The 22945-nt window shown below is 37.1% G+C and overlaps 2 protein-coding genes across 5 annotated transcripts in view; one reads left to right on the forward strand and one right to left on the reverse strand.

Moving 5' to 3' along the window:
- The first annotated feature begins 218 nt into the window (after positions 1-218).
- On the forward strand, positions 219-1342 carry FAM237B (family with sequence similarity 237 member B). Its single transcript, XM_054817679.1, has 2 exons — positions 219-600; positions 1317-1342. Exons 1-2 carry the CDS (start codon positions 219-221, stop codon positions 1340-1342), a joined length of 408 nt encoding a protein of 135 aa, XP_054673654.1.
- Positions 1343-4022: 2680 nt separating this feature from the next.
- Positions 4023-22945, reverse strand: part of CFAP69 (cilia and flagella associated protein 69) — a 28667-nt gene continuing 9744 nt past the window's right edge. For 3 of the 4 annotated variants that reach the window (XM_054818485.1, XM_054818484.1, XM_054818486.1), the window contains 14 exons: positions 20373-20421; positions 20167-20288; positions 19475-19691; positions 18443-18607; positions 17062-17180; positions 16488-16606; positions 15344-15425; positions 14200-14392; positions 13442-13579; positions 11219-11295; positions 9979-10173; positions 8922-9008; positions 7845-7949; positions 4023-5764 (listed from right to left, as the gene is read on the reverse strand). In XM_054818485.1, coding sequence (XP_054674460.1) covers positions 5588-5764; positions 7845-7949; positions 8922-9008; positions 9979-10173; positions 11219-11295; positions 13442-13579; positions 14200-14392; positions 15344-15425; positions 16488-16606; positions 17062-17180; positions 18443-18607; positions 19475-19691; positions 20167-20288; positions 20373-20421 — 1845 coding nt within the window. In that variant the 3' untranslated portion in view covers positions 4023-5587. Of the gene's footprint in view, positions 5765-7844; positions 7950-8921; positions 9009-9978; positions 10174-11218; positions 11296-12359; positions 12457-13441; positions 13580-14199; positions 14393-15343; positions 15426-16487; positions 16607-17061; positions 17181-18442; positions 18608-19474; positions 19692-20166; positions 20289-20372; positions 20422-22945 lie in introns of those variants that run through there. The other variant, XM_054818487.1, reaches the window with a different exon arrangement.

Consider the following 22945-nt stretch of genomic DNA (forward strand, 5'->3'; position numbering starts at 1 on the left):
TTCTAGGTGCAAACCTAGCTCCAGCGTTAGGATTTATTGACTGGTATTCATTCCATGGTTTGATAAGAAATATTGTTCTGTAAGAATAAAGTATTATGCAGAACCACAAAGCATAAATCATCTCTTGAGGTATCCTTGAAAGTTATGTGAGAATGAACTACATAATGGCAGAATCACTGTGATTTTTATACACTTTCTTTCAGGTATCTTCCTGGAGTATGGAATTTGTATGGAAAAGAAGGTGGTATCTTCAGCTGGGCTGTATTTTGACACTGAATGTGGTTTATGCCAATCTAGACTATCCAAAAGAAACTCCTCCAAGCCTGGGTCAGATTGACCATCAGTGCTGGGAGGTGTCGTCCCATGGGCTTGTGGAAATGAAGAAACTCAAGGTAGCAGATACGGTTATTGCTCTCTGGGACTTCATGATGTTCCTAAAGGAATCCCCTAAGCCCAAGCACAATGAACTCTTTAATGATTTAGCCCAGAACTTCTGGGATATGTATGTAGACTGTGTGCTCTCAAGATCCCATGGAATGGGCAGAAGACAATTAATGTCTCCCAAATACTCTTCCACATACTCACACAGAACTTTAGAAGGTAACTACAGGATATGGTGCTAGTCTGTTATGTACTAACATTAAACTGAACCACCGTTCCATCCTCATCCCTGATTGTTTAGACAACTCAATATAGTCATTTCCAGTTTTCTGTCTCTACTTGTCAAAAGTATTTGCATCTTTGAATGGTAGCTGCTTTCACAACACAAGTCAGCAGTAGTAAGGGTACTACATTTCTATACATAACAAAGTCTAAAAAAATGTCGAGTATGCATGTGGACGTGTGTGGAGAAGGATGCTGCATTCTCCGTTTATCACTGTGTGCATATAAATGCACATTTTACGATACTAAAGTTTGTACTTCAAACCGGTATTTGGACTTCAGTCTCAACTTTGGGGAATCGACCCTCTGTGAGAAGGGAAGCTCAAATCCCTGACGGCTTGAACCCTGTTCTTCCCGTTAAAACTACTGACACATAACGTGATCTCATGGCCACTGTGAATCATCGAACAGTGACAAATTCTGGTCATAGTGGTCTGGGATGAGTCTGAACTGAGATCGTATAGGTGATTGGCTTTATATCTTACCAACAAATCCTAGATCTGCGTGCTTCCTTCCTCCTCAGCAATAGACTTTTTTCTGACATACCCAGTCAGATGTTTTAGGTGTCCAGACTGAACATGGAGATCTTTTCATCCTAGCATTCCTGACCACATTGCTTGGAAAATAACTATCTTTCTTTCATAATCTTGCAGGGTCCGCTTTCACCAACCCATTTTAGGCCACAAGGGGAGAAAATGAAGATACCTCAGCAAGGCGACATCAAAATGAAGGAGCACAAAAGCACAGCAGATACATACTGGAGATGTTTAGACAAATCCATTGGCATGGTTCAATGGGGTTTTTTCCCTCTGTATAAAGTACTTAATCACTGCTAAACTCAGAAGTACGTGAGCTCCCACATTGTCACTTCTGTTTTCCTGTCTTGCAATCTACCAAGGTCACCTTTCTCCCATTGCATGTGTGAATGTTTTAGTGTTTTGAGTCAGCACTTTTGTTCTCTCAGGTAAGCTTGTAAGTCTGAACCAGTGTCGTATTTTTGTAGAGGCTCATCTTTTCCAATAATTATCTTTTTTAAAAGTTAATTTTGATGGAAACCAAATATATTTTTATACATTAAGCAATGGAGAAAATGCCAACAAACATTTTATACAGTGTCTTGCACATACAATCAACTTTAAAGAATTGCAAAAAAGTGTGACATCAAGCTAAAGGGAAGGATTACACTCATTGTAATGTCCTGTGCAGTCTAAACTTTGTGTTTTATCACTGCTTAGTCTAGGCTATGGATTAATTAAAGTATTTTTCTATGCAGCAAGGTCTGTCTAGTAGTCATTTTCTTGCCTATTGACATGTTATTTGCAAAACTGCTGCCACGTTACATTAAGAACAGTACTTTACACAAGACTGCTCTTTCTTTACACAATCATACAGGTAAATAAGGTGATACAATCCATCCCTGTCATAGCAGGCAACATCACAGTTGAGAAGAGACCCATGCATCAAGTGGTTTGAAAGAGCGAGAGACTGGCTTGAGTACCGCTCCTATTATAAGAAACCATCCAGCGTGGGTAAGTTAGTTCAGGGAGATCACCTGTCTAGTTAATCCATTTCTTCTGGGCACAGAGCGCCTCAAAACAAATGGGAACACTCAGACATGCTGACTAGTTCTCTGCTTTACTCCTTGGGTGATGCAGCTTGTTCAGTCCCTGTTGTGTTCTAGCCTTTTATGAGACCCCCAACTGAGTTTAATTATGGTAGGAAACAGTACTTCCACACTAACAGGATATAAACTTTCATCAGCAACGAGAAATCCATCCCACATAATGCCTACCTCATACATAGTCCATAAAATATCCAACAATTCTCATAGATTTGCAAATGTTCATTTAGATAAATACAATATTGAACTGCATCTTGTAAAATATTTCTCTTGCAGTATTCTGGAGAGGGTACAAAAGCAGTGGGAAATTTCTCTTACCTGTGAATATCACTGTAAGCTCCCGATACAAAAAATATTTTAAATACACCTTTTCTTTTGAGCAAATAGAGGGAGTCATGACACACCCAAAGCCAGCAGTTTCAGGAATTGGTATGTCATGGTGAGCAGCTATTTGAGAGCCATCATCTGATCTGTTCCAGCAATAGCCAGTTTGTAAAGCTGTATATTGTATTGCATTGGAACAGGCTCCCCAGAGAGGTGGTGGAGTCACCGTCCCTGGAGCTGTTCAAAAAGCGTGTAGACATGTTGCCCAGAGAGGTTGTGCATGCCCCATCCCTGGAAGTGTTCAAGGCCAGGTTGGATGGGGCTTTGGGCAATGTGGTCTAGTGGAGGGTGTCCCTGCCCGTAGCAGGGGGGTTGGAACCAGATGCTCTTTGAGGTCCCTTCCAACCCAAACCATTCTATGATTCTATGATTTTATGCAGTTTTAAAAGTTCCCTCTTTCCTCAGACTGTAAGTCTTTGTTTTAATTTATAGGAGACAAAGGTGCTTAGCATCTACCATAATTGGCTCCCAAACGCTTGAAGTTTCTGCTATGGTCACCCTGCGGTGTCTGCCAAGGAGCAGGTGCTTGTGACCAACAGGAACACAGGACCGTAAGCAGCAGCAGCAAAACAAATTCCAGGTGGACATGGAAAGAGCCAGGAAAGCCAACTGGCTTCTCCTGGGGTGTCTCCAGGAGGGATTAGTAGTGAATGGGATTACCTTTTCCTCCAGTAGTATGCAGCACTCCCTCTCTCCATCCCCGGGGGACAGCAGGGACAGCAAGCCCAGCTTTCTTGGGTTCCCCCTGACAGCCAGACCGTGGTCCATGGCTGGCTGGCAAAATCAAATTCTGTCTGTGCTGCGGTGAAGCCTTGTGTTCATATTCATTTATGAAGTATAAATGTAAGCATTTCAAGAAATTCTGTCCCCTTTCTTCTCCAGTCTTTATTACAACTAACAAGAGCATTTGCAGCTACTTGCCCGCAAGGTCAGGGTGCCTGTAGCAGCAGCACAATGCAGTTGGGGGAGGCACTTTGTGCCTGATGTAAAGTTTTTACATAAGCATAAACTGATTTCCAGTTAAAAGATCTTTTATATCCATACCTTGGCTACACCGTATGGCTGTAGCTTTTGCTACATTGGAGTGCTGTATGTTTTTTTGGAAAAAATGGGCCAGTGCCTTGCTGCCAGCAGTAATGAGTCACCCACACATTCACATATATGCAAGCACATAAAAAACCCTCTAAATGTCACAGTCTTTGTTCTCCTAGTCAAATATTTATTGTTTGGTTTTAATTGTGAAAAGACAATGGAGAGTACTTTGTGTAGCTCCAGTCTATATATATTTTCACATTCTCTAAAAGAGTAATAAAGCAGTACAGCTGCCGAAGAGTTGTCAGAGAAATATAAACAACTGAGCAAGACTTTACTTGACACAGAGGACTTTGGTTAAATAATCCCTATATACCCTAGCTTACCTTTTTTGCTGGCCGGCAAGGAATACACATGCAGGCTTGTTTGAGAAAACAAATTTTATGCAGATAATTTTGGGAAAAAAATGTCATAATGAAATGAGATTATACTTAAAAATTATCAGTTAGCAAAGGGCTAGCATAAAAATTAAATGAAATTAGCACAGCTCGATTTCTCTAGCTTGAAGTACTAGATGACTGTCTTACTCCACAATGTAATGTTTAACAGACCCGCCCATAAGAAAATGCTTCTGATCTTTGGAAACTAAACATGTGGAGATTTCTCTGAAGTTTAAGTACCGTTTCATATAGCTGGTTTGTTTTATTTCATTATTTTCTTCAGGTTCTCCTTTTTATAGAATTTAAGTAGACAATTATTAAACAAAAATCTCTGCCTTAATTTTTAATGCCAGCACTGCTATGTCTTGTTACAGGGACAAACAGATTTTGAAGAAATGCTTACACACCACCCCCCTCCATCCCTGTTTCAGGAAGTAAAAAAGGGAGTTGGAAACTACGTTCTACCTGTTTAGCTCAAATTTATCTCCATTTTTCAAGTTGGCATTTAACAAAGTGAAAGCTTGTACTTTTCTCAAAACGTTGCTTAGAGGCAAAAATGACAGACTAGGTGCCAGAGCTTCTATGTCACAGAACCCCTTGCAATGTCACAGCAATTTATGCCATTGCACTGCATAGCAACTGGTTTTAAAATGAAGTAACAGCCTCAGGGAATCTTGCTCTATTGTAACATAGCAAATTCTGGCTTTGCCCAAGTTAGGAAAGGAGACAATAGCTTAGAAACTGAGTCATCTAAAAAAAGGTCTGCTGCTCATTAAGTTTGTGTCAGTATTGTAGAGGTGCTAGGGTGGAAAAGGATGAGTTCTTATTGGAGACAATATGGGCAATAACCCAAGAAATAATTAGAATAGTAAGATCAGTTAAAGAGCTGTGAGAAACCCACGAGGAGCAGGACATTCCAGCATGTGTCTCCAACAGGCTCAGAGAAACTGTTGGCACAGACAAACTTCTCAGTGAGTCTTTAGAGGAAAACTGAGAGAAGTCAGAAGTCTTGATGCTAACGGTGGCAATTCAAGAAACAAAATGGACTTGGACAAAACCCACGTTGGTACAGTATCCAGGAAAATGAAGAACTGAATGTGTTTATGTGAAGGTTCATCACCCTGCTCAAAAAAGGAGATACTTTAACTGCAATGTGCGGAATGTGTTGACAAGAGATAAAAACCTAAATAGTGGACCTACTGATAGTAGATCAGGGTAACCTGACACTAGCACACAAAATTATTAAACTCAACATACCTTTGTACCATATGGTACAGGGTACTTTATTAATAAATCATCCCCATGTTTATATTAGTTAAGACAAAATATAACTTTACTCTCAACATATTCTATGCAATTCATCAAAGCATGACAAACAGATTTTATCTTGTATCTAAAATATACATACAGTTAACTAAAATATTAAAAGCACTCTTCAGAACACTATCTATTCTACTTGCACCAAATCTTTCTTGACTGAGTCCAACGTTTTAACTCTTTTGATCTTTTTTAAGGCTCCTTCACAAACAGAGGGCTTTCTAAGAGCAAGGTCTGTAACAGCCAGTGGCCCTCCAATTAACTGAGGAGGTGTACTTTCAACAGTTACTAAGCGACCAGATCCAATCTGGAAAACAAAATAAATACATTGCTTGACATTCATGTTAGCATTTAAAATGAGAATTAAATCATGAACTATCTTTCAAAAATATTATTCACTGGTCGAGATGCACGCTGAGGTTTCCGCGGTCCACTCAAACTATCCTTTATACTGAATTCACAAATTGTTCCCATCAATACACGGGAAAAGACAGAGTGTTTTTTCAGCAGGTACCTTTATGTACTCTGCTTTTCTGCCTTCATGTCTGATCTTATGAATAGAGGAAAAGAAAATCAAGCCTTTATTACAATAGAAGTTTGCGCAATGTTATTTGGATTTGTATATAATATCAGCCACAGTTTTTGTCCTCAGAATTTCACTATACATTAACACTTCAAAGAAAAAAAAGGCAACAGACCCTGTTTCTCTCAGAATGCAATTGTCTGTAACTACTGCTCCAGGAAAACTTCAAGACTGAGAGAAACATACACTTTCCGGTCTCATCACTACTCTTTACACTGAATAGGTTCATGTCTTTGAATAAAAATACCTGAGTGACACCTCTATCTTCTAACCATGACCTACTAAAACAAACAATGCAACTCTTTGAGTGCACGTGGCTCACATGTTTGATTACTTGACCTTGACTGGTCTGCAACCAGCATCTTAGCTTAATTTTCATCTCTGTCTACTAAGGGTGTTTGGCAGACAGGAGGGAAGAAGATTTTGCCGTGAAAAAAAATGCCAGCCATATCTGTAATTTGTAATTCTTCTAAACAATGTACCCAAGGAATTTTATCCAATGTTGCTGATGTGTTTGTTTTCTTAATACACTTATTCTGTAAAATGGACTAACATTTTCCTTGTTTTTGTCTACAGTTGTTGAAATATTGATTACAGAACCATGAAGGTATTTTCTTCTTAAATCCTCTCCCTCCAAAGAAATTAATAATCTTGGCTTGAGATCCAAGTCTTTAAAATAAAATCTAACAATGTATTTCTCTCTACTAACAATTTCCAGAATACTCATATTGATATCTAAATTTTTCAGATAATTTCTGGAAAGTATTGCTGATTAACAGTCTCACTGATATATGCAGGTAACTAAATAATTTTTCCAGCCCACTTCATCCTGCCTTCACAGATGTGTCCCTCCATATCTTTCAGAAGTTTAGGGCAAAGATAATTTGATAAAAATCCTAGTCCAGCACTCTGAGACCACCCCCTTGCTTCCTATTAAGCTCTTCCTTTCTTCATCACATCAAATGTGAACTGCCTCTTTTCTTTTTCAGGATGCAGCCACCTTAGTTGTCATTATTCATTCACGTCAGACAGCCCATGATAATACGATCTCTTGTCTTCGTGCAAGTTTGAAAACAGCACCTCATGTTTTTTCATCCTTGTTTCTCCTTACATGTAAGAGTAACTTATAAGCAACCAAGAAGCTATCCCTCCCCTGAAATCCTCCTGAGCTGTGATACTTACACAGAAATCATCCAGCTAGCTCAAAAGCAGTTACTGGCTGGAGTGGAGATTCTCCCACATCTTACTCCAGTTTGTCAAAATTCAACACCTAAATATGCTGTTTCACCCAAATAAGATCTTAGCAACGGCTTTTATTTTCTCACACTGCAATTAACTGACAGAAATGACAAAAAAAAAATCTTTTCTGCAGATGCAATGAGTGGCTTATCTGCAGATAGTCAGGAACATGTTTACTGACAAAGGACATCTCTAGTGATGTGTTAGAGATTGCACAGATTTACTCAACAATAAATAAAGAAGGTCTTGACCTCAGTGAGGTGTTCATGAAAGGCTGTCCCACAAGAGGTACATGTCAAATAGCATAGGGACCATCTTGCCCACGCTTTTTACGAGTAATTTTCAGATCTGAATCTCATTCTGACCACCTACCTGTTGTCTGCGGATATGTCAGAAGGGGAAGTGGTACTTTGCAGGAGTAACAGATTCTTTCTTACATACTTGGATCTTGCCAACATAAACATCATTGAAGAAAGAGTAAGCAGCAGTACATATAGAGCCAGAATAAACGGCAAACCACTTACACATTAATGACAATAAACCAGTGTCACTGGGAATTACTTACTGTTGTACCGAGACCTTTAATATCAGTAGAACGGACTGCTCCATTTTGAGTCTTTGATTTAGATCTGGAAGCCTCTATTGACTTTTCCTGAAGCCTTTTCGCTTTCTAAAGATAGTTAGAAAAAAGGCAAAATTGTTTTCATCAGAATGAATGGTATCATTTGCACTTGTTATAAAATATACAAACAAAATGACAAAATAAATGAGGTGATAATTCTATTGGCCTTTAATGATAAGTACCCTCGCTCTGGTTTATGACTCTCTTTTGTATCGGGGGCCTGAGAACAGAATAAATGGGCATAGCTTCACATGGGCAAGGAGGGAATAATCCCTTGCTTTGACCTGCAGGCTATATTCTTTCTAATGTAGAAACCATATATGCTGTTAGCCTTCATCGCCACAAGAGCACACTGCTGCCTCACGTTCAGCTCATTGCCCCATATATAGCACACACCTATACAGCCAGTCAGTCCCCAGGCTGTATTGATGAATGACCTTAATACATCCCAGACTTCACATTTTCTTTTCCTGAACTGCATGAGCTTTTGGGCAGCCTATCCCTCCAGCTTGTCAAGGTCCTGCTGAATAGCAACCTAACCAGGACTCTTTTTTATGTTCTTTTGGAAAAGCACAAATACTGCTAAAAGAAACTCCTTTAATCATAAAATATTTCCCATCTTGAAAGATGTCTGCTGTATTAAAAATAGGGAATTTAGTATTGAAAAAATAAAGAAAAGAATGACCAGACTTTTAGTTTCAACAATTTCAGGACAAATATACATATGCATATACCCCCCCCCCCCCCAATTACAAGTGCATAAACAATGTGGATCCCTAATTTGTGACTGTAATCAGAAAAGCAAATCATAGCATCACAGAAGAGCAGAAGAATCAAAGATTGCGTAGCTTTGTCAATACATCTTATGGTTCATTCTTCGATGTCTGTGCAAATATAAAATTTACTGTAACTTCTACGTGAATATCCTCATAATTCATTAAGAAATGTATTTGGGGAACTTCCCAATTATTATAACTACACTGCAAATGTAAGTTTTGCTGCATCACTCAGATTTGTTACCTTCAATGCCTCGTAGTTTGATGTTCGAGTCAAGAAATTTTCCCAAGATTTATTTACCATTTCTCTCTGCTTATGGATAGCTTGGATCTGTAATATAAATGAGATTTACAAGATGCAACACAATCCTATTGTCATGAGCTTTCCTGAATTCTTTGCCTGTGCTTTTGGACAGTATGTTCACCTATGCCCCTCTTTTGTTACCTTAGCTCATCCCTCTCACTTGAGATTGGATGATAATGTTGTAGCAATGTACTTGTCCTTTAAAGATTTCACTTATGCACTGCCTTTAAAAAAATAGGCTTATCTTCTCTGTTGCAAACACATTTTCCCCTCTTCCAACAGAGATTTTAGAAGAGCCCCAACTCTTTCAGGAATACCTTCTGTATATTCTCAGTCTCAAATGCTGAATAACAGAGACGGAATCAGTTCTGGTGACAAAAGTGCAGACCCCGTAATGCATTACAATCCCTCAGTAACACTAGCATGAGATTTTAGACTGGACCAATTGATTTTACTTCTCAGAAAGCAGGAGAGGATAAGACAGTAGATGAGCAAAAATGCCAAATGCTTGCCTTATAACCAAAGCTGGAAAATGTCTACACTTGCTCATTCTCAGTGTGCTGGGAAGCACAAAGCCCTACTTTGTGAAGCAATGAAGCTTTGTGAATATTCAGCCAAGGGAGTTTATAACAGAGGTTTATGTTTCATTTTAAGAAGCAAATGTAGTTGTAATAGGTACTTTAAATTGTTATTTGCTACAGATTAACACAGGTGCAACTCTTATAGTAACATAATGATCATTTCTCATTACATCATTGCTGATGCATCACTGATAATACTGCTTCATTTTTTCATGTTACTGGCAAAATTATACAAATTGGAAGAACTGAGGTTAACCTGATTTAATTTAAAGTTAAAATTTTACTACTGAGATTAAAATATCTTCAAGCACTGTATGCTTACAGAATTCTCAACATTATAAAATAGGAAAATCTTCACATAAGTTGACAAAAAAGCTTTACATGGGCTATACTTGTTTAAATACTCCTTGTCTTACCTTTGTGTATGTTTTTTCCTCCTCTTGGATTTCTTTGTGATGTTGACTTTCAAGCACTTCAGTCTGCAGAGCAGCAACCATTCTTCCAGTATCTTCTGATATCTCTGAAATAGCTTTCAAGGCTTCCTCATCTGACCCAACAGGCTTGAATTCTTCTTTTAGTTCTGCACACAGTTCACTCCAAACTTCTCCAACCTGCGTGTAGAACACACACCATACTATTTGATATTTGTATCTTTTTTCAGTTCCAATTATTCAAAATATATCAGAGCCACAATCTCTCTCCGTGTTGTTGTTTCACTTCCCAGAATTTTAATGCAAGGTTAGACTTCAGTAATGCCATGCCAAATTCATTCATGATAATCCTCCCTAAGCCCTTCCAAGCCCAAGCTTGACTCCACAGAGCAGTAACAGGAATGCTGGTAACAACAGAAACTCAGAAGAAATACAGACAGCTACGAGATACCAAATTAGACGAGTGTTGTGTCCTATTGGCTGCTTCTTAAAATCTCAAATTGCGCACATTATCAGAGCAAATTGTGAAATGAGACATAAACAAAGCTGGAATTATCAACTAAAGATCAAGTCTTGCTAGTTCCTGAACACTTCAAGCTCTCACAGACTTTTTTCCTAAGCAGAAAATTGGCATAAACTGAAGCATCTTTTGAGCAGGATGGCTCCCACAAAGCTTGTTATCCTGTTCTTTTTTCCTATAGGCACATCATTCTTAACTTTTGACAGTATGGATGTGTACTGCATGTGGGGACAAAGATGGGAAAGCACAGAAAAACCTTTATCAGAAGGTGTATTTAATGTAATTTTTAATAGCAAACCGCTCCCTGCCCCTATACTGACCTTACTGCATAAAGAAGCAGTCCTACTCTCCAGACGTTCCCCGATTTCTTACTCCTATCCTGGGGCATTCCTGTTTCTTGAGCTGGCAAACAGTTAAAACTACTTTTTTCTGAGTTATTTTTAACTAGCATTGGTTTCTAGTTTTATTTTCTATGCAGTCACAAACATTTGTAACAGTACAAAGGAAGAGTCTGGGCTGTGCTGCAATGACGGAGGTGGGATTGTTTCTTTTGATGGTAAATACTGGCTTACACTCTCTGTGAAACTATAGGTGACTTGTGACATAGGTGATAGCTTTTGAAGGGTTATTTGTTGTATCCTGAGATATACTTGCTATTTTTGCAAGCACAGACAGAGTAATAATATTTTCTTCCACAATACTCACTTTAAAGTCAATATAACGCTGTATGATAGCAAGTGTGACAAAATCCTTAGCAGATAAGCCAGGTAAGGTTTCAAAACCTAAAAGAATATGAATCATGTCAGTATAAACAGCATGATGAATTTATCTTTAAAATAACATTCTAAAAAAAGACACCATCTTATTTGTCATATAATCACACGCAAAATCTTCAGTCACTCTTCTAATCCCGAGCAGGCTTTTGGTGATAAAAACCCTGTTTTCGCCATAATAAATTCACTCTATACTAACTCTTTACTTACAAGTGGCTCCAGTGACCTTCCAATCACTTGGAAAGCCAGGATAGTATTGCATTAGCTACACTTTTGTGGTAGGGTTTGATCTTCCCTTAGAGCAGACAAACAGCTGAGTCCACAGGTCACAGTTTCTAAAGAAGCAATTCAGCACAAATAGCTGTGAAGTAGCCAACAGAAGAATCATATAACAGGGTGTCCAGTACTTTGTTTCAACGATGTGTAATGAGGGTGTCCTCTGTCTCATAGACTTGAGCCTTGAGCATAACACCTTGAGCATAACAACTCCATATTTTCGAAAATATGTTTACACTATGTGTAAAGGAATAAGGTAGAGAAGTATGGTTGCTGAGATTATGCCTCACTTTTTGCATGCTGAATGTTAATTATACTTGATTTTTCAAAAAACCCATCCTATATCTATATAGTCTATCAAATCTCATTCTTGACTTCATGATACCATCTGTGTGGTAACTGGGAATGTAGTATCTATCTATTAGAGTATAATTGCATCATGCTTTGTAGTTAAGAAATACCATAAAGATCAATTAACACTGGGTTTCTAGATCACCGTGTTACAGGCTGTTATGAAGCATGACTACAGTAAGAGGAAGATGCTGAGAAAAGACTGTAAAATTCTTCCCATTTTTATTATCTACTTTCACGTCATTTCAGTACTTCACAAAAGACATCACGATGTACATAACTAACATAAGAGGTATGTCTGAGTATAGGAAAAAGCTGAAAGAAAATCTCATGCCTTTTTGCTTTAATAAAGAATTTCGCTGTGATCCAACGTTTAACATAATTAACACTAACAAAAATTAGTAAGAACCTGGGTTAGAACAGAGGAAGAACCAGCTATAGTTTACTGGAGAAACTAAGGATGTTTTCAAAACCGTTGGTTCTCTAGGTTACCCAGGGAAGTGGTTGAAGCAATCTCAGAACAATTACTGATCCTCTTTGAACCTGTGGAGGATGGATGTGAAAAAACAAACATAATGCCTATTTTTAAAAGGGGAAAAGGACAAGTCAGAGAATACTGGTTCAGTTCAGTTCCTGAAAAAAGACTGAAACAAATAATTAAACAAATAACATTTATGCAGCTAAATGGTAACAGTGAGAACATTTATATCGAACATGAATTAGTAAAAACTAAGACCTAGCTTTTGTCTATAGCCAGATAAGAAATCTTATGGATGTGGAAGAGTTTATCATGTATCTGGATTTCAGTTTAGGTTTTTAGATGAGAAAATTATCTAAAACCACAGAATTTAGTTCAGTAAGGACAAATAAAAAATTCTAAATATAGGAATAGTCATCCGTACAAATCCAGGATGGTAGATAACTGTACAAGATCCTAAGTCAAATGAGCAAACAATACTATGCCACTATGAATATAGCAATTGTCATATTAATTTCAGAATGGTTATTTACAAGATGAGTAATGTAGCTCTATTTGGCTGTCAGGCTTCTGCTGGAGTACTGTGTACAGTTTTGGGGCACTACAGATCAAGAAGAATGTGAACCAATTGGAAAGACCCAAGAAAAAAACAATGAGAATAATTAGATGTTATGCTAGAAAATGAGAAACATCTGCAGAAAGTAGTATTTCTTAATCTAGGGAAATAAAATTAAATATAAAAGTGTTAAAATATGTGAAAGAGATATTGTGCGTGGGAAAACAAATTACAGAAAGTTTCAAGCAAATCTTAGGTTTAATTCTAGGAAAACTCTTCCTAATGGTAGGGGCAGCAAAGTACTGGGGAAGTCCTGAGATCCCCTATCAATAGGGACTTTTAAGAACAGGATGAGCAAGCATCTATTAAGTGTTGATGATGCATCTCAAAGTTTCCTTTGACTTTTTTTTTTTATAGTGACTTTATTGATTGCCAGTGAACAAGTTCAGTTTCATGACGAATATGACATTGACAAGGCAATTGACTTGTCTTACCTAGCTTGCACAATAATGAATAAAGTTTTGCCCGTATGTTTTCTGAAATTTCCACGATGGCAAAGCTGGGACAGTTGGCAGGCATGGGGATGACCTCTTGCTGTTGCTGAAAGCTGCTAGCAATAGGCTTCTTCATGTCTAATAATTTCAAAACACAAAACCAGGGTAAAAGAATGAAGAGGTAGTATGTTCCCAAAGCTACTAAACTGAGAGGAAATTCTATCTATGTAATGAAGTATGAGGATCTTTAGCAAACAAACATATTCGTTTCTGTGATGCCTCCTCCAAAAGACAACAGTTCCATCTTACTTTGCAGACACTACGTACATAATTTGGATAGTTTGGCCAGGAATGTGAACGTAATGTGGGCCAGGAAACATTAATTAGCACGACTAAAGATTTGTGAGAACATAGTGCTCTCCTTACTTTTTTTTTACAACATATAACAAACCACAATGCCCTTTGTGGAAGAAATTAAGTAGTTTAACTGTCCAGCATTAGAAAAGCTGTTCAGGATACTAGTCATGGCTCTGTTCATTACCTGGGTCATTCCCAGCTGAGGTAGAAAATGCCATCTAGTGGCCAGACTCGAAACGAAATAGATAAAAGGTATTTGGGGTTTGGTAAGAACTACAGCATAAAGCTATAAATATTGTTATTTACTTTCATCAGGATTCAGACTGCAAAAGCAAATAGTGTCTTTGGTTTACTTTATTCAGTGGAACTGCTCACAGTTTCACATGCATCATAAAACTTACCAACAATCCTTCCATATCGATCACGTTTGACTCCTAGCTCCAACTCCTCCTGTCTCCATAGCTGTATTAGAAGGTTAGCTGCTGTTTGATCTTTCTCCCCTCGCCAGGTACTGATGTGCGAAGTGGTTTTAGGGTTGTCACAAAATTCAACCAAGATTCCAAGAATTATATTGTACAGGTTCTTTTGCTTTAACTTGGTGAAAGGAAAAGGAAAAAATGTTTTAAACTGTTCAAAACACAGTGATGTCAACCTTCAAAAAACCAGAGAAATTGTATAATATGCAATCAAGTAACTGCACATCACAACTATTTGCACAAAACTGTTGGATAAACTTGTAAATCTTTCAAGTTTCTGGAATCCTGCCATGCAAAGTTCCATAAATCAAGGAACATGAGGGGAATGAGTGTAGGATCATGTAAGATGCGCATACCTGTGTGTAGAATTACATATTAGGTTTTGTATACATGCCTCCATGCTCCCATGTGGGAGAATGTACTACAACTAAGGCTCTGAAGGCAGCGGCTGAGCGGTACCACACAGCACCCGTTCTATTTTGTGGCCAGATCTTTTAGCAGCAGCTGAGAGTAGGGAAGGGTCTGCAGCCTTGCACTGCAAGGGCATCAAAGGCTGGCAATAAGACTGGCGAGAATGAGAGGGAATGAAACAACGAAGGTGCATCCTTATTTTGTGAGAGGTGAAATGCCTGTGCCAGTTCTATGTCCAAGACCCATAAAAGTAGCTGTACATACATGTACAAAGTAACTTTAAACATAACAACTTTTAAGGCCTTAAAGCATATACTAACTCTGCTCTTACTAACTTCAATATGAAGTAAGAACTGAGGTGCTTTTCTAAACAGAGATGTCATCCAAAATAAGAGCAGAATCTGAGTTTTCTTTTTAAAAAGAGTATGTTTTTGGTAAATTTAAAACTCCCTCTGTTAAATACTTATTTTTAAAAAAGATACAATCAGTTCTGAGCAGATATCCTGGTGTGTGACTACCTCCCTAACTCAGGGAATTACATAGATTGGTCTTTTTGTTAGTATTATAATAGTCTTAGGAGATACTGTAACAAAAATAATGCAATTTTCCACGTTGTTTTACTACTCTCTCATTCTGTAACAATAATAAAAATACCTACTGCCAACAAATCCAGAAGGAGAAAAATGCCCTGTTTTTCAAGAAAATAATCCTCTGCAATGTAACATCCAATGACACAGGACCTTAAACAGAAATAATTTCACTGTGTAGAAACATTTTTATGCTTTAGAACATTCTACAAGCATTTTATTTATTTTACTGAATTGCATAAATATATTTGGTATGCAATACGCTTCATACCTTCAGGGACTAGAAAAATCATGTTTCACATGCCTTTTCATTGACACTGTATAACTAAATACACCCTACTTGACTGCTCTTTCTCCTCTTGCAGATGGCACACCTTCCTTGTAGCAGCCCAAGAAATTTGGCAGGTTCACAATGAATTGGATTAGAATATGGATTTGAACTAAAACTAGCTCAGTAAAAGAGGCTAAAATTTAGCTAGACCATGTCCCTGATCTGGTTTATTGCAGGGCTGTGTGACTATTACTGCCAGCAGAATCAAAGGGGTGAGACAAGCAAGACTGGGTTTTTGGCAACAGTGTTTGCTTCTCCCAGCTTAAAATGATCATAAAACCAGCATTCATGTTGCTATTGCTTCCTTATTTCCTCACTTACGGTCATTAACATAGAAACTGAAGGCATCTCCCACATCAGTCTTTTCTCCAAGAGAAACATATCATTTGGCTTTCAATGCATTTATCAACCCCTGCATTCAAACAAATTAACTTTTGGTTATCCTCCCATGTAATGGCATTCTCTGATGGCAATCTTTAATATTTCTAGCCCAATATAGCCAGTTTACAAACACTTCTTCTTATGCTTACACAGTTTTTAGCTAAGATTGGTCTATTCTTGCCTTCTGCTTACTTCTCTGAAGTTATTTACAGATTCTAACCATACACGTCTCAGAAAGTCTTAAGTAACTCTGCATGTCAGGAGGTCACTCTGTGTGGGGAGTTAGGCTGTTATACTGAACCCCTATTTAGAAGAGAATACATGAAGAATATTCCATTTATTTTATATGATTTTTAATTAGTCAGATTGTATGAAGGATTTTTGTACTTCTTAAATAGAAGAAAGGCCTCTATGTGCAGAGAAAGGCAGATAGTATCGCAGACCTGAAAAATACAAGACTTGACAAGTTTTAAGAGTTACTGCAGTTAAAATACTTTACTAACCACAAGCAGTCGAGTGCACTGAAGAGGAGACAATTGTGGCCTAATCCGCTACATAACTTCTTTGGATCCATCTGAATGAATGGGATAAGTATATCCACTCCTTCATAGCTGAAGAGTTCCTGTTGAAACATTAATTAAAGCAATATGTTTCTTAAACAATACATACTAAATAGCTACGTATCAGAAAATACAAAGGAAATTGAAAAAATTAACTATTTATATTGTAATAAATTTGGCCTACTTGTTGAAGCAGAATATATTCCTTACGATATACGTAAGAAAAAGAGATTTTCAGTTTTTCCAAACTGCTCATTCGTTAACACACTTTCATATATTCAAGTAAAAATCATGTAAATTAGCAATTAAATACGTGAGACACTTCCTAGTGGATTTCTGATTGATTTTGCATTTTAACTGCCACTGTCACAGAAACCAGCTAGCAGACCTGTCTTGTTAGCGATGAACTAGAGCTGACATCTACTTTTGCATTTAAAAAAAAAAAGTGGCATCCTTTAAGTGGAAATATACCATGTTTTGACATTTTCTTCACAGTATGAGGTAGAAAGATACATACCTTTCTGTGGAGATCATTTTCACAGAGAGCAGACAAAAGAAATAATATATCAGCTTGGATTTCCAGTAGAATGGCATCTTCTTTCTCTTTAGATTTGTTTGCTGCATACTTTAGGATGTCTATAAATGAATATAGTTTATACATGTTAATGTCCTATACACAAGTCAGAATTCTATTACAGCTGCTGATTTAAAAAAAAAAATCTATATCAAGGAATTTTTAAAGGAATCTACTTATGCTGTTCAGTTTTATCTCCTGTGTTTTATAATAGTTTACAGAAGTGCAGCATTCTGATGCTGTAGTTTCATGGACTTTACTCTTGGTGACAGAGTTAATGAGAGCAGCTTGCACTGACTTCTTCCTTGTTCAGTCTCTGTGCTGCTCCTTGTATTGTGCCAGTGCAATGAATTCAGGGAACTGATCTGAGTTAAGGAACGCTTAGAAAAAAAGGCAGTGTACTTACTGATTTGCTCTACTGTACAGGCTCACAAACATTTGTACTGACAGTGGAAACGTGGGAGAGACAGAAAAATACCACCACTGCTGCAAAAATCAGCCTTGGAACCACTAGGTGAAAGGGGACATTCAGACACAGAACTCCCCCAGAGTAAGAAAATTTACTTGAATCTGTTATGTAAGGTAGAGCGTTAATTTTGCTTTCACTAAAATCTGTAAGTTTCCACTGGAGTTCAACCTTCAACTGAGGATACAAAATCTTTTATTTCTAGGCTATTAGAACATACTCTTTGAATTCCAAAGGATCTTACCTATTTTATTTTTGCCAGTATGACTCTTTCAGAGTACTGGAAACTTTTTATTACTGTAAGAAAAGAACTTAAACCAGTGTGTATTGGAATTTAAACCCAAATGTAACAGTAGGTATGTGTTATTGAACAAGAAAATGCTCTAAAATTGCAGGAGCAATGGTTAAGCAGTTATTGTGCTTTTATTCTTCATTATGTTATTCATCTAAAAGTACATTGTTATTAATTTTCTTCTACTCTAAAGAGTAGTTGTGGAAAGCAATACCATAATAGACTTAGGTAGAACAAGACACATGGCTAGAGTTCCTAGGGGCTACCACAATGAAAATACGATGTAACAAATGTAGTATAATAAAGGGAGAAAGGGCAGCTTTCACTCGGAAACTAAACACCTAGGCTTTTACAGCTGTTTTGCTTATTTGTTCAAGTCTGTGTGTTAAAGTGTAACAAAAATCAAAATCAAATCAATTACACCTTGGATTGTTTTGAGGTTTTTTAGTTTTTCAGCAGTCAAAGGACTAACACACTAAAACCAGAGCAGACAAAAAAAGCACGAACATTCTTAGTGTCAGCAAAAATGTACTAATTTAAGTACAGGAATACAAATTGTGCTTTACCCAATAGCTGGCTAATTGCTCCTTGGTCACACAAATTAAGGTTCACAGTATCATCATAAAGGGACACAACAGATCTCAGCACTCTCAGGCTGTAGCGCATTTGTGCAAGTTTGTTGCCACGACCACCTGTTCCATGGAAACTGTTACCTTGACCAAAGAAAGGATCTGTGGAGCAATCACAGTGAGTATTTTTTTTTGGCAGACAGTGTATGTTCAGAATAATAATATGCTCAGGAAAAAAAGTATAGGCTTGTCAGTGTAAGCTAAAAACAAACAAAAAACCCCCCTTACTGTTAGAAAGGCTTCATGGTTAAAACCATGTAGTAATAAGCCTTTCTGTGTAGGGCTATACTTTTTACATTCCTAAGAAAGCTATGATTTTGGTGAACATTTAAAATTACTACAACAATTTTTTTTAACCTTACTAGGTTAATAAGCAGTCTGCAAAACTCAAAGTATGTTCTCTAGCATGACATGTAATATTAACCTTTACATGTCCATTAGACCGAAACGAAAAATTCTTCCTAGGAAAACTTATCAATTTTATGATGAAAACTATCCATCCCCAGAAAGCTAGTCCATGAAATTGGGTAGAGTTAGTTATCTTTTTGCTTAGCCCATACTCTTAGCTGACAGCCACAAGCTAGCTGTAGTCTGGAAGCTGTCTTACTGTGTTCAGCTCTATGACAGAGTTAACGTGTTCTGCCTCACGGCAGGAATTACTGGTTGGACTTGTTGCCACAGTAAGTGTATCTGACTAGCTTAAAACACGGGCAGAAGAGATGTGCGGCTGCCCACACAACTGTAGGAACACCAAGATAGTGGTAAACAGGGAATGGGGCACCAGCTTATCTTGCAGTAGAAAAAAAAAAAGGTTGTTTTTTTAGAAAGATTAGTTTCCTAAGTGACCTATTGAAAAAGAATCATTCTGACTTCAAGTGTTTTACATTTTTGCTTCCTGTCAAGGAAAGTAAGCCCATCTGAGTTGTGTTTTGAGGTTACTCTCTCTGAAAGCCATAAGCATCTACTGACCTTGGCCTATACACCATTCTAGAAACACAAGGAGAAGAGTATTTGCTTGGCAGGACAAATATTTATCTACTAACAAGGGAGCCACTGAAGCTAAAATAGCAATTGCATGAAGCTGTAATTCTTCATATTGGGCAGCAGACCAGTCATGAAATCCAGGCTTTTGACTGGGTTTTACATAACAAAGCAAAGCTGGCATCACATCATTTTCACTGAGAAGCTGCAGAGACAAGACAAAGAGGGAGAGAGAGAGTTTACAGTTTTCACATGCAAATAAGAAAAATCTAAAGCAATGAGTCAACTTTATCTGTCCTACACGAACAAAATTATTTTTTATTGAGAAAGTGTGTCATGAACGCTACAAGTACAGACAAACTCGGTTTACATTCTGTAGCATTCCCACAGACTGTGGTTTGTTAAACTTTATTATGTTCTTCACATGTATTTCAATAATGCTTTGCAGTCAGTTGTCAGCTAATTTTCCTAGCATGGTCTAAGTTTGTAACTCTCCTAAAATAGAAACTATATGCTGCTTTCAAACAGCAGGACTTGGTCTGAAGTTATGTATGAATTCTTGATTTGGAGAACAGCTGATTTCAGTCTACTGGACTATGCCAGATGGACAGCGAAATAATATTCCTGTGATTCTTTTTTTTTTTTTGGCTTACTGTATCTTCTGTTCTGTTACAACTTACCTGTACAGCACATGGGTCTTTAGATAAGACTCCTATTAAATTAAATAGTAACTTCTTCATCTCGAAGTCCTCATAAGAGTAGGTAAGTTTAAGACCTTTTACCAAGGGATTGGGAATTTTAACTATGAAGGAAATTGTAGATAAGTTACAAAAAAATCATCATTAAAAGTAAAAATAGTATAATTATGCAGTATGAAATCTCTTACCTTCAGATAATGTTGCAAGTACTATTAACAGCTTTGTAAATCCACTTTCCTAATAGGAGTTCAAAAAACATACATTAATTAAATTAAATTGCAGTGAAATTAAGACTTATGATTTAATTTTAGTTTTGCTTTTTTCTTCAGAACACAGAGTTTAATGTATGCTATGGCAGAATAAACAGAATTTTATCAAAGAAGAGATCGACCATTTGGACATTGTACAATAATAACTAACTACAGTCCTAAGGGTACAATTAGTTAAACCCATGTGTCATTCAGTACAAGACTGAATTGGTATGGAGAAGTCCCAAACACATGTATTCACTGCTGTAATCTACCACACAAGAAAACTGTATTCTCGGTACTGTTAAAGTTGGGGTTTTTAAAATGCATTTTTGCACATGTAAGTTTATACATCAGGGTCATCAGTACATACAATTTTGTGCTTTCAGTTGTGTCTACTAATACACTTGAATATATTGAACTTCAGTGCATTTACAAGTAAGCACCATGAAAACTGCATGCATAAGCAACATGCATGTACAAATATTACATGTTAAAAACTCAGAAAATAAAATCTTTTAATTCACAGCTCCTAGAGACCTAATGGACAATTATGTCTAAGGTAACTACGGATAGGACGAAGGCCAGGAGGTGTGTACGCAGCACATTAGAGGCAAAAGAGCTTTGTTTCCGAGATGATTAGAAGCCATGGTTACCAGGACATTGCTCTTCTTAAGCAATAAAATACATTAGCTTAGCCTCAGCAAAGCCACCACAGAACCTTCCACCAGCTCCCAAGAGGGGCAGAGCTCACAGAATGCTACACAGACATCCCCACAGAATCAAGTGGTTCTATTAGTTTTGCAGCAGCTTTTTAGATGCATCTCCAAAAATCTGTGCTCAGATTTGTTCAGCCTAGTTCTGGAAGTTAGCATATACACACATGATTTTAACAATCAGAAAAAAATTGCAAAAGTAATTTTAAAGAAAATATTGAAGCACACACTATATTGCCTATTAGTTTTTGTCTCTATGGTATCTATATTCTCTGCACAAAGCCATGGCAAAGTGGTTAAATAAAAAAACAACATTCAAACTTCTTAATGTTTTCTCCTTGCTGATGAATGCAGTACTAAATTCTGATGGGAACCAGTAAGCAATTACCAAACAGATAGTTTTGTTCTAACACAGAGATAATCATAATTAATATCATTATAAGCTTTACTTTACATATATTTTCCAGTTTACTTGTGGTGAGAAAATTACTTTCCTTTTCAAAGGCTCAGATTCCCGTGTTGATTTCTGAATTACATTAAATACAAGACTGAGTTTTCTGAAGTTGCTTGGATAGTATATTAAGAAAAACAGAGAACATTCTGATGAAAATTTCTCTGGTATTATCTACAAGACAGGATTCAATGGTAATGTTGATGTTTTTGTCTACCTGATATTTACACTTTGTACCTTATCGCCACAAGTGAAGTAAAATCTCTAGGGAGGCTGAGATCAGAGAACCTAAATTAAAACATTTTCATTTCTTCCTTGTATTGAAACAATTTGTCTTCCTTGTAATATAAGGAATTAAAATAATATGTCCTGGTTATTTATCTTGTAGGAAAAAACTGCCCTGTTTCTACAGCCAGATAAAAAATTTGAATGTTTTAGACATCAAGTATGTTGCTGCAATAGTATAATAGACATTTCATAATGGTTAGCGATACAGTGGAAAGCTCGAATGAAAAATCTGTAATCTTCATTACAGACTATAAAATCTATTTAGTAATACAGTCAATTGGGAAACTTGTACTCAAGTTGAGAAATGAATTCCCTGAAAGTAATTCATTCCTGAACAGCTGATAGACTACATAAGCAGGAATTTGATTGCTTAATTATTCATTATGTATGTCACAATTTAAAGTTCTAAATCTCAACTGTAAAACAAGAGAGTAAAAGAATATTAACAACTGCAAAAAGTTAACTTCCATGCAGTTTCCTCATAAAAATTCTGGAATATTACAGAAGAATGAGTCATCTACATTTTTAGGCAAGTCATGATAGTGCTGTCTACATTTAGGTGACCTAGTCTTAGAAACAATGTATGTGCCTCTTATTGACTGGATCGAAGTAATTATTTTCTCAGCATCTTATTTAGAGCTTCTGAGCTGATTTTTGGAGGAACCTTCTTGTTCCTGGTTATAAAGCACATATACTTCAGTTGAATTTGGGCTGTCTGAATATAGCCTGTACTCCTACATCTTCAAACAACCAATGAGATTTAGTGCAAAACTCACTGTAACAGAATGGCACATCTGAGAATCTGTACAAGAGCACAGGAGTTAATGTTAACTTTTGCACATGAATAGCATTAGCTCAATTTTCTAAGTATCAAAGAAGGTTGATGTTAGGACTCCACGCTGACAACCTACAGATCTGAAGTCTCTTTGATGTAAAGGGAATTGCAGAAAGAAAAATGGTTTCTTGCTCAGCAAATCTAAGAAAGAGAAAAGCACTGGAGACAGAGTAGAACAAATTTTAGAACCCTAATGGGGAAAATACTGAGTATATAATAGCAA

Source organism: Grus americana, chromosome 2 (genome assembly GCF_028858705.1).
Source record: "Grus americana isolate bGruAme1 chromosome 2, bGruAme1.mat, whole genome shotgun sequence".
Taxonomy (NCBI): domain Eukaryota; kingdom Metazoa; phylum Chordata; class Aves; order Gruiformes; family Gruidae; genus Grus; species Grus americana.

Coding starts and splice junctions, on each gene's coding strand:
- FAM237B (XM_054817679.1), top strand. CDS start 219: ATGGAATTTGTATGGAAAAGAAGGTGGTATCTTCAGCTGGGCTGTATT. Junction 601..1,316: donor CTCACACAGAACTTTAGAAG/GTAACTACAGGA, acceptor ATAATCTTGCAG/GGTCCGCTTTCACCAACCCA.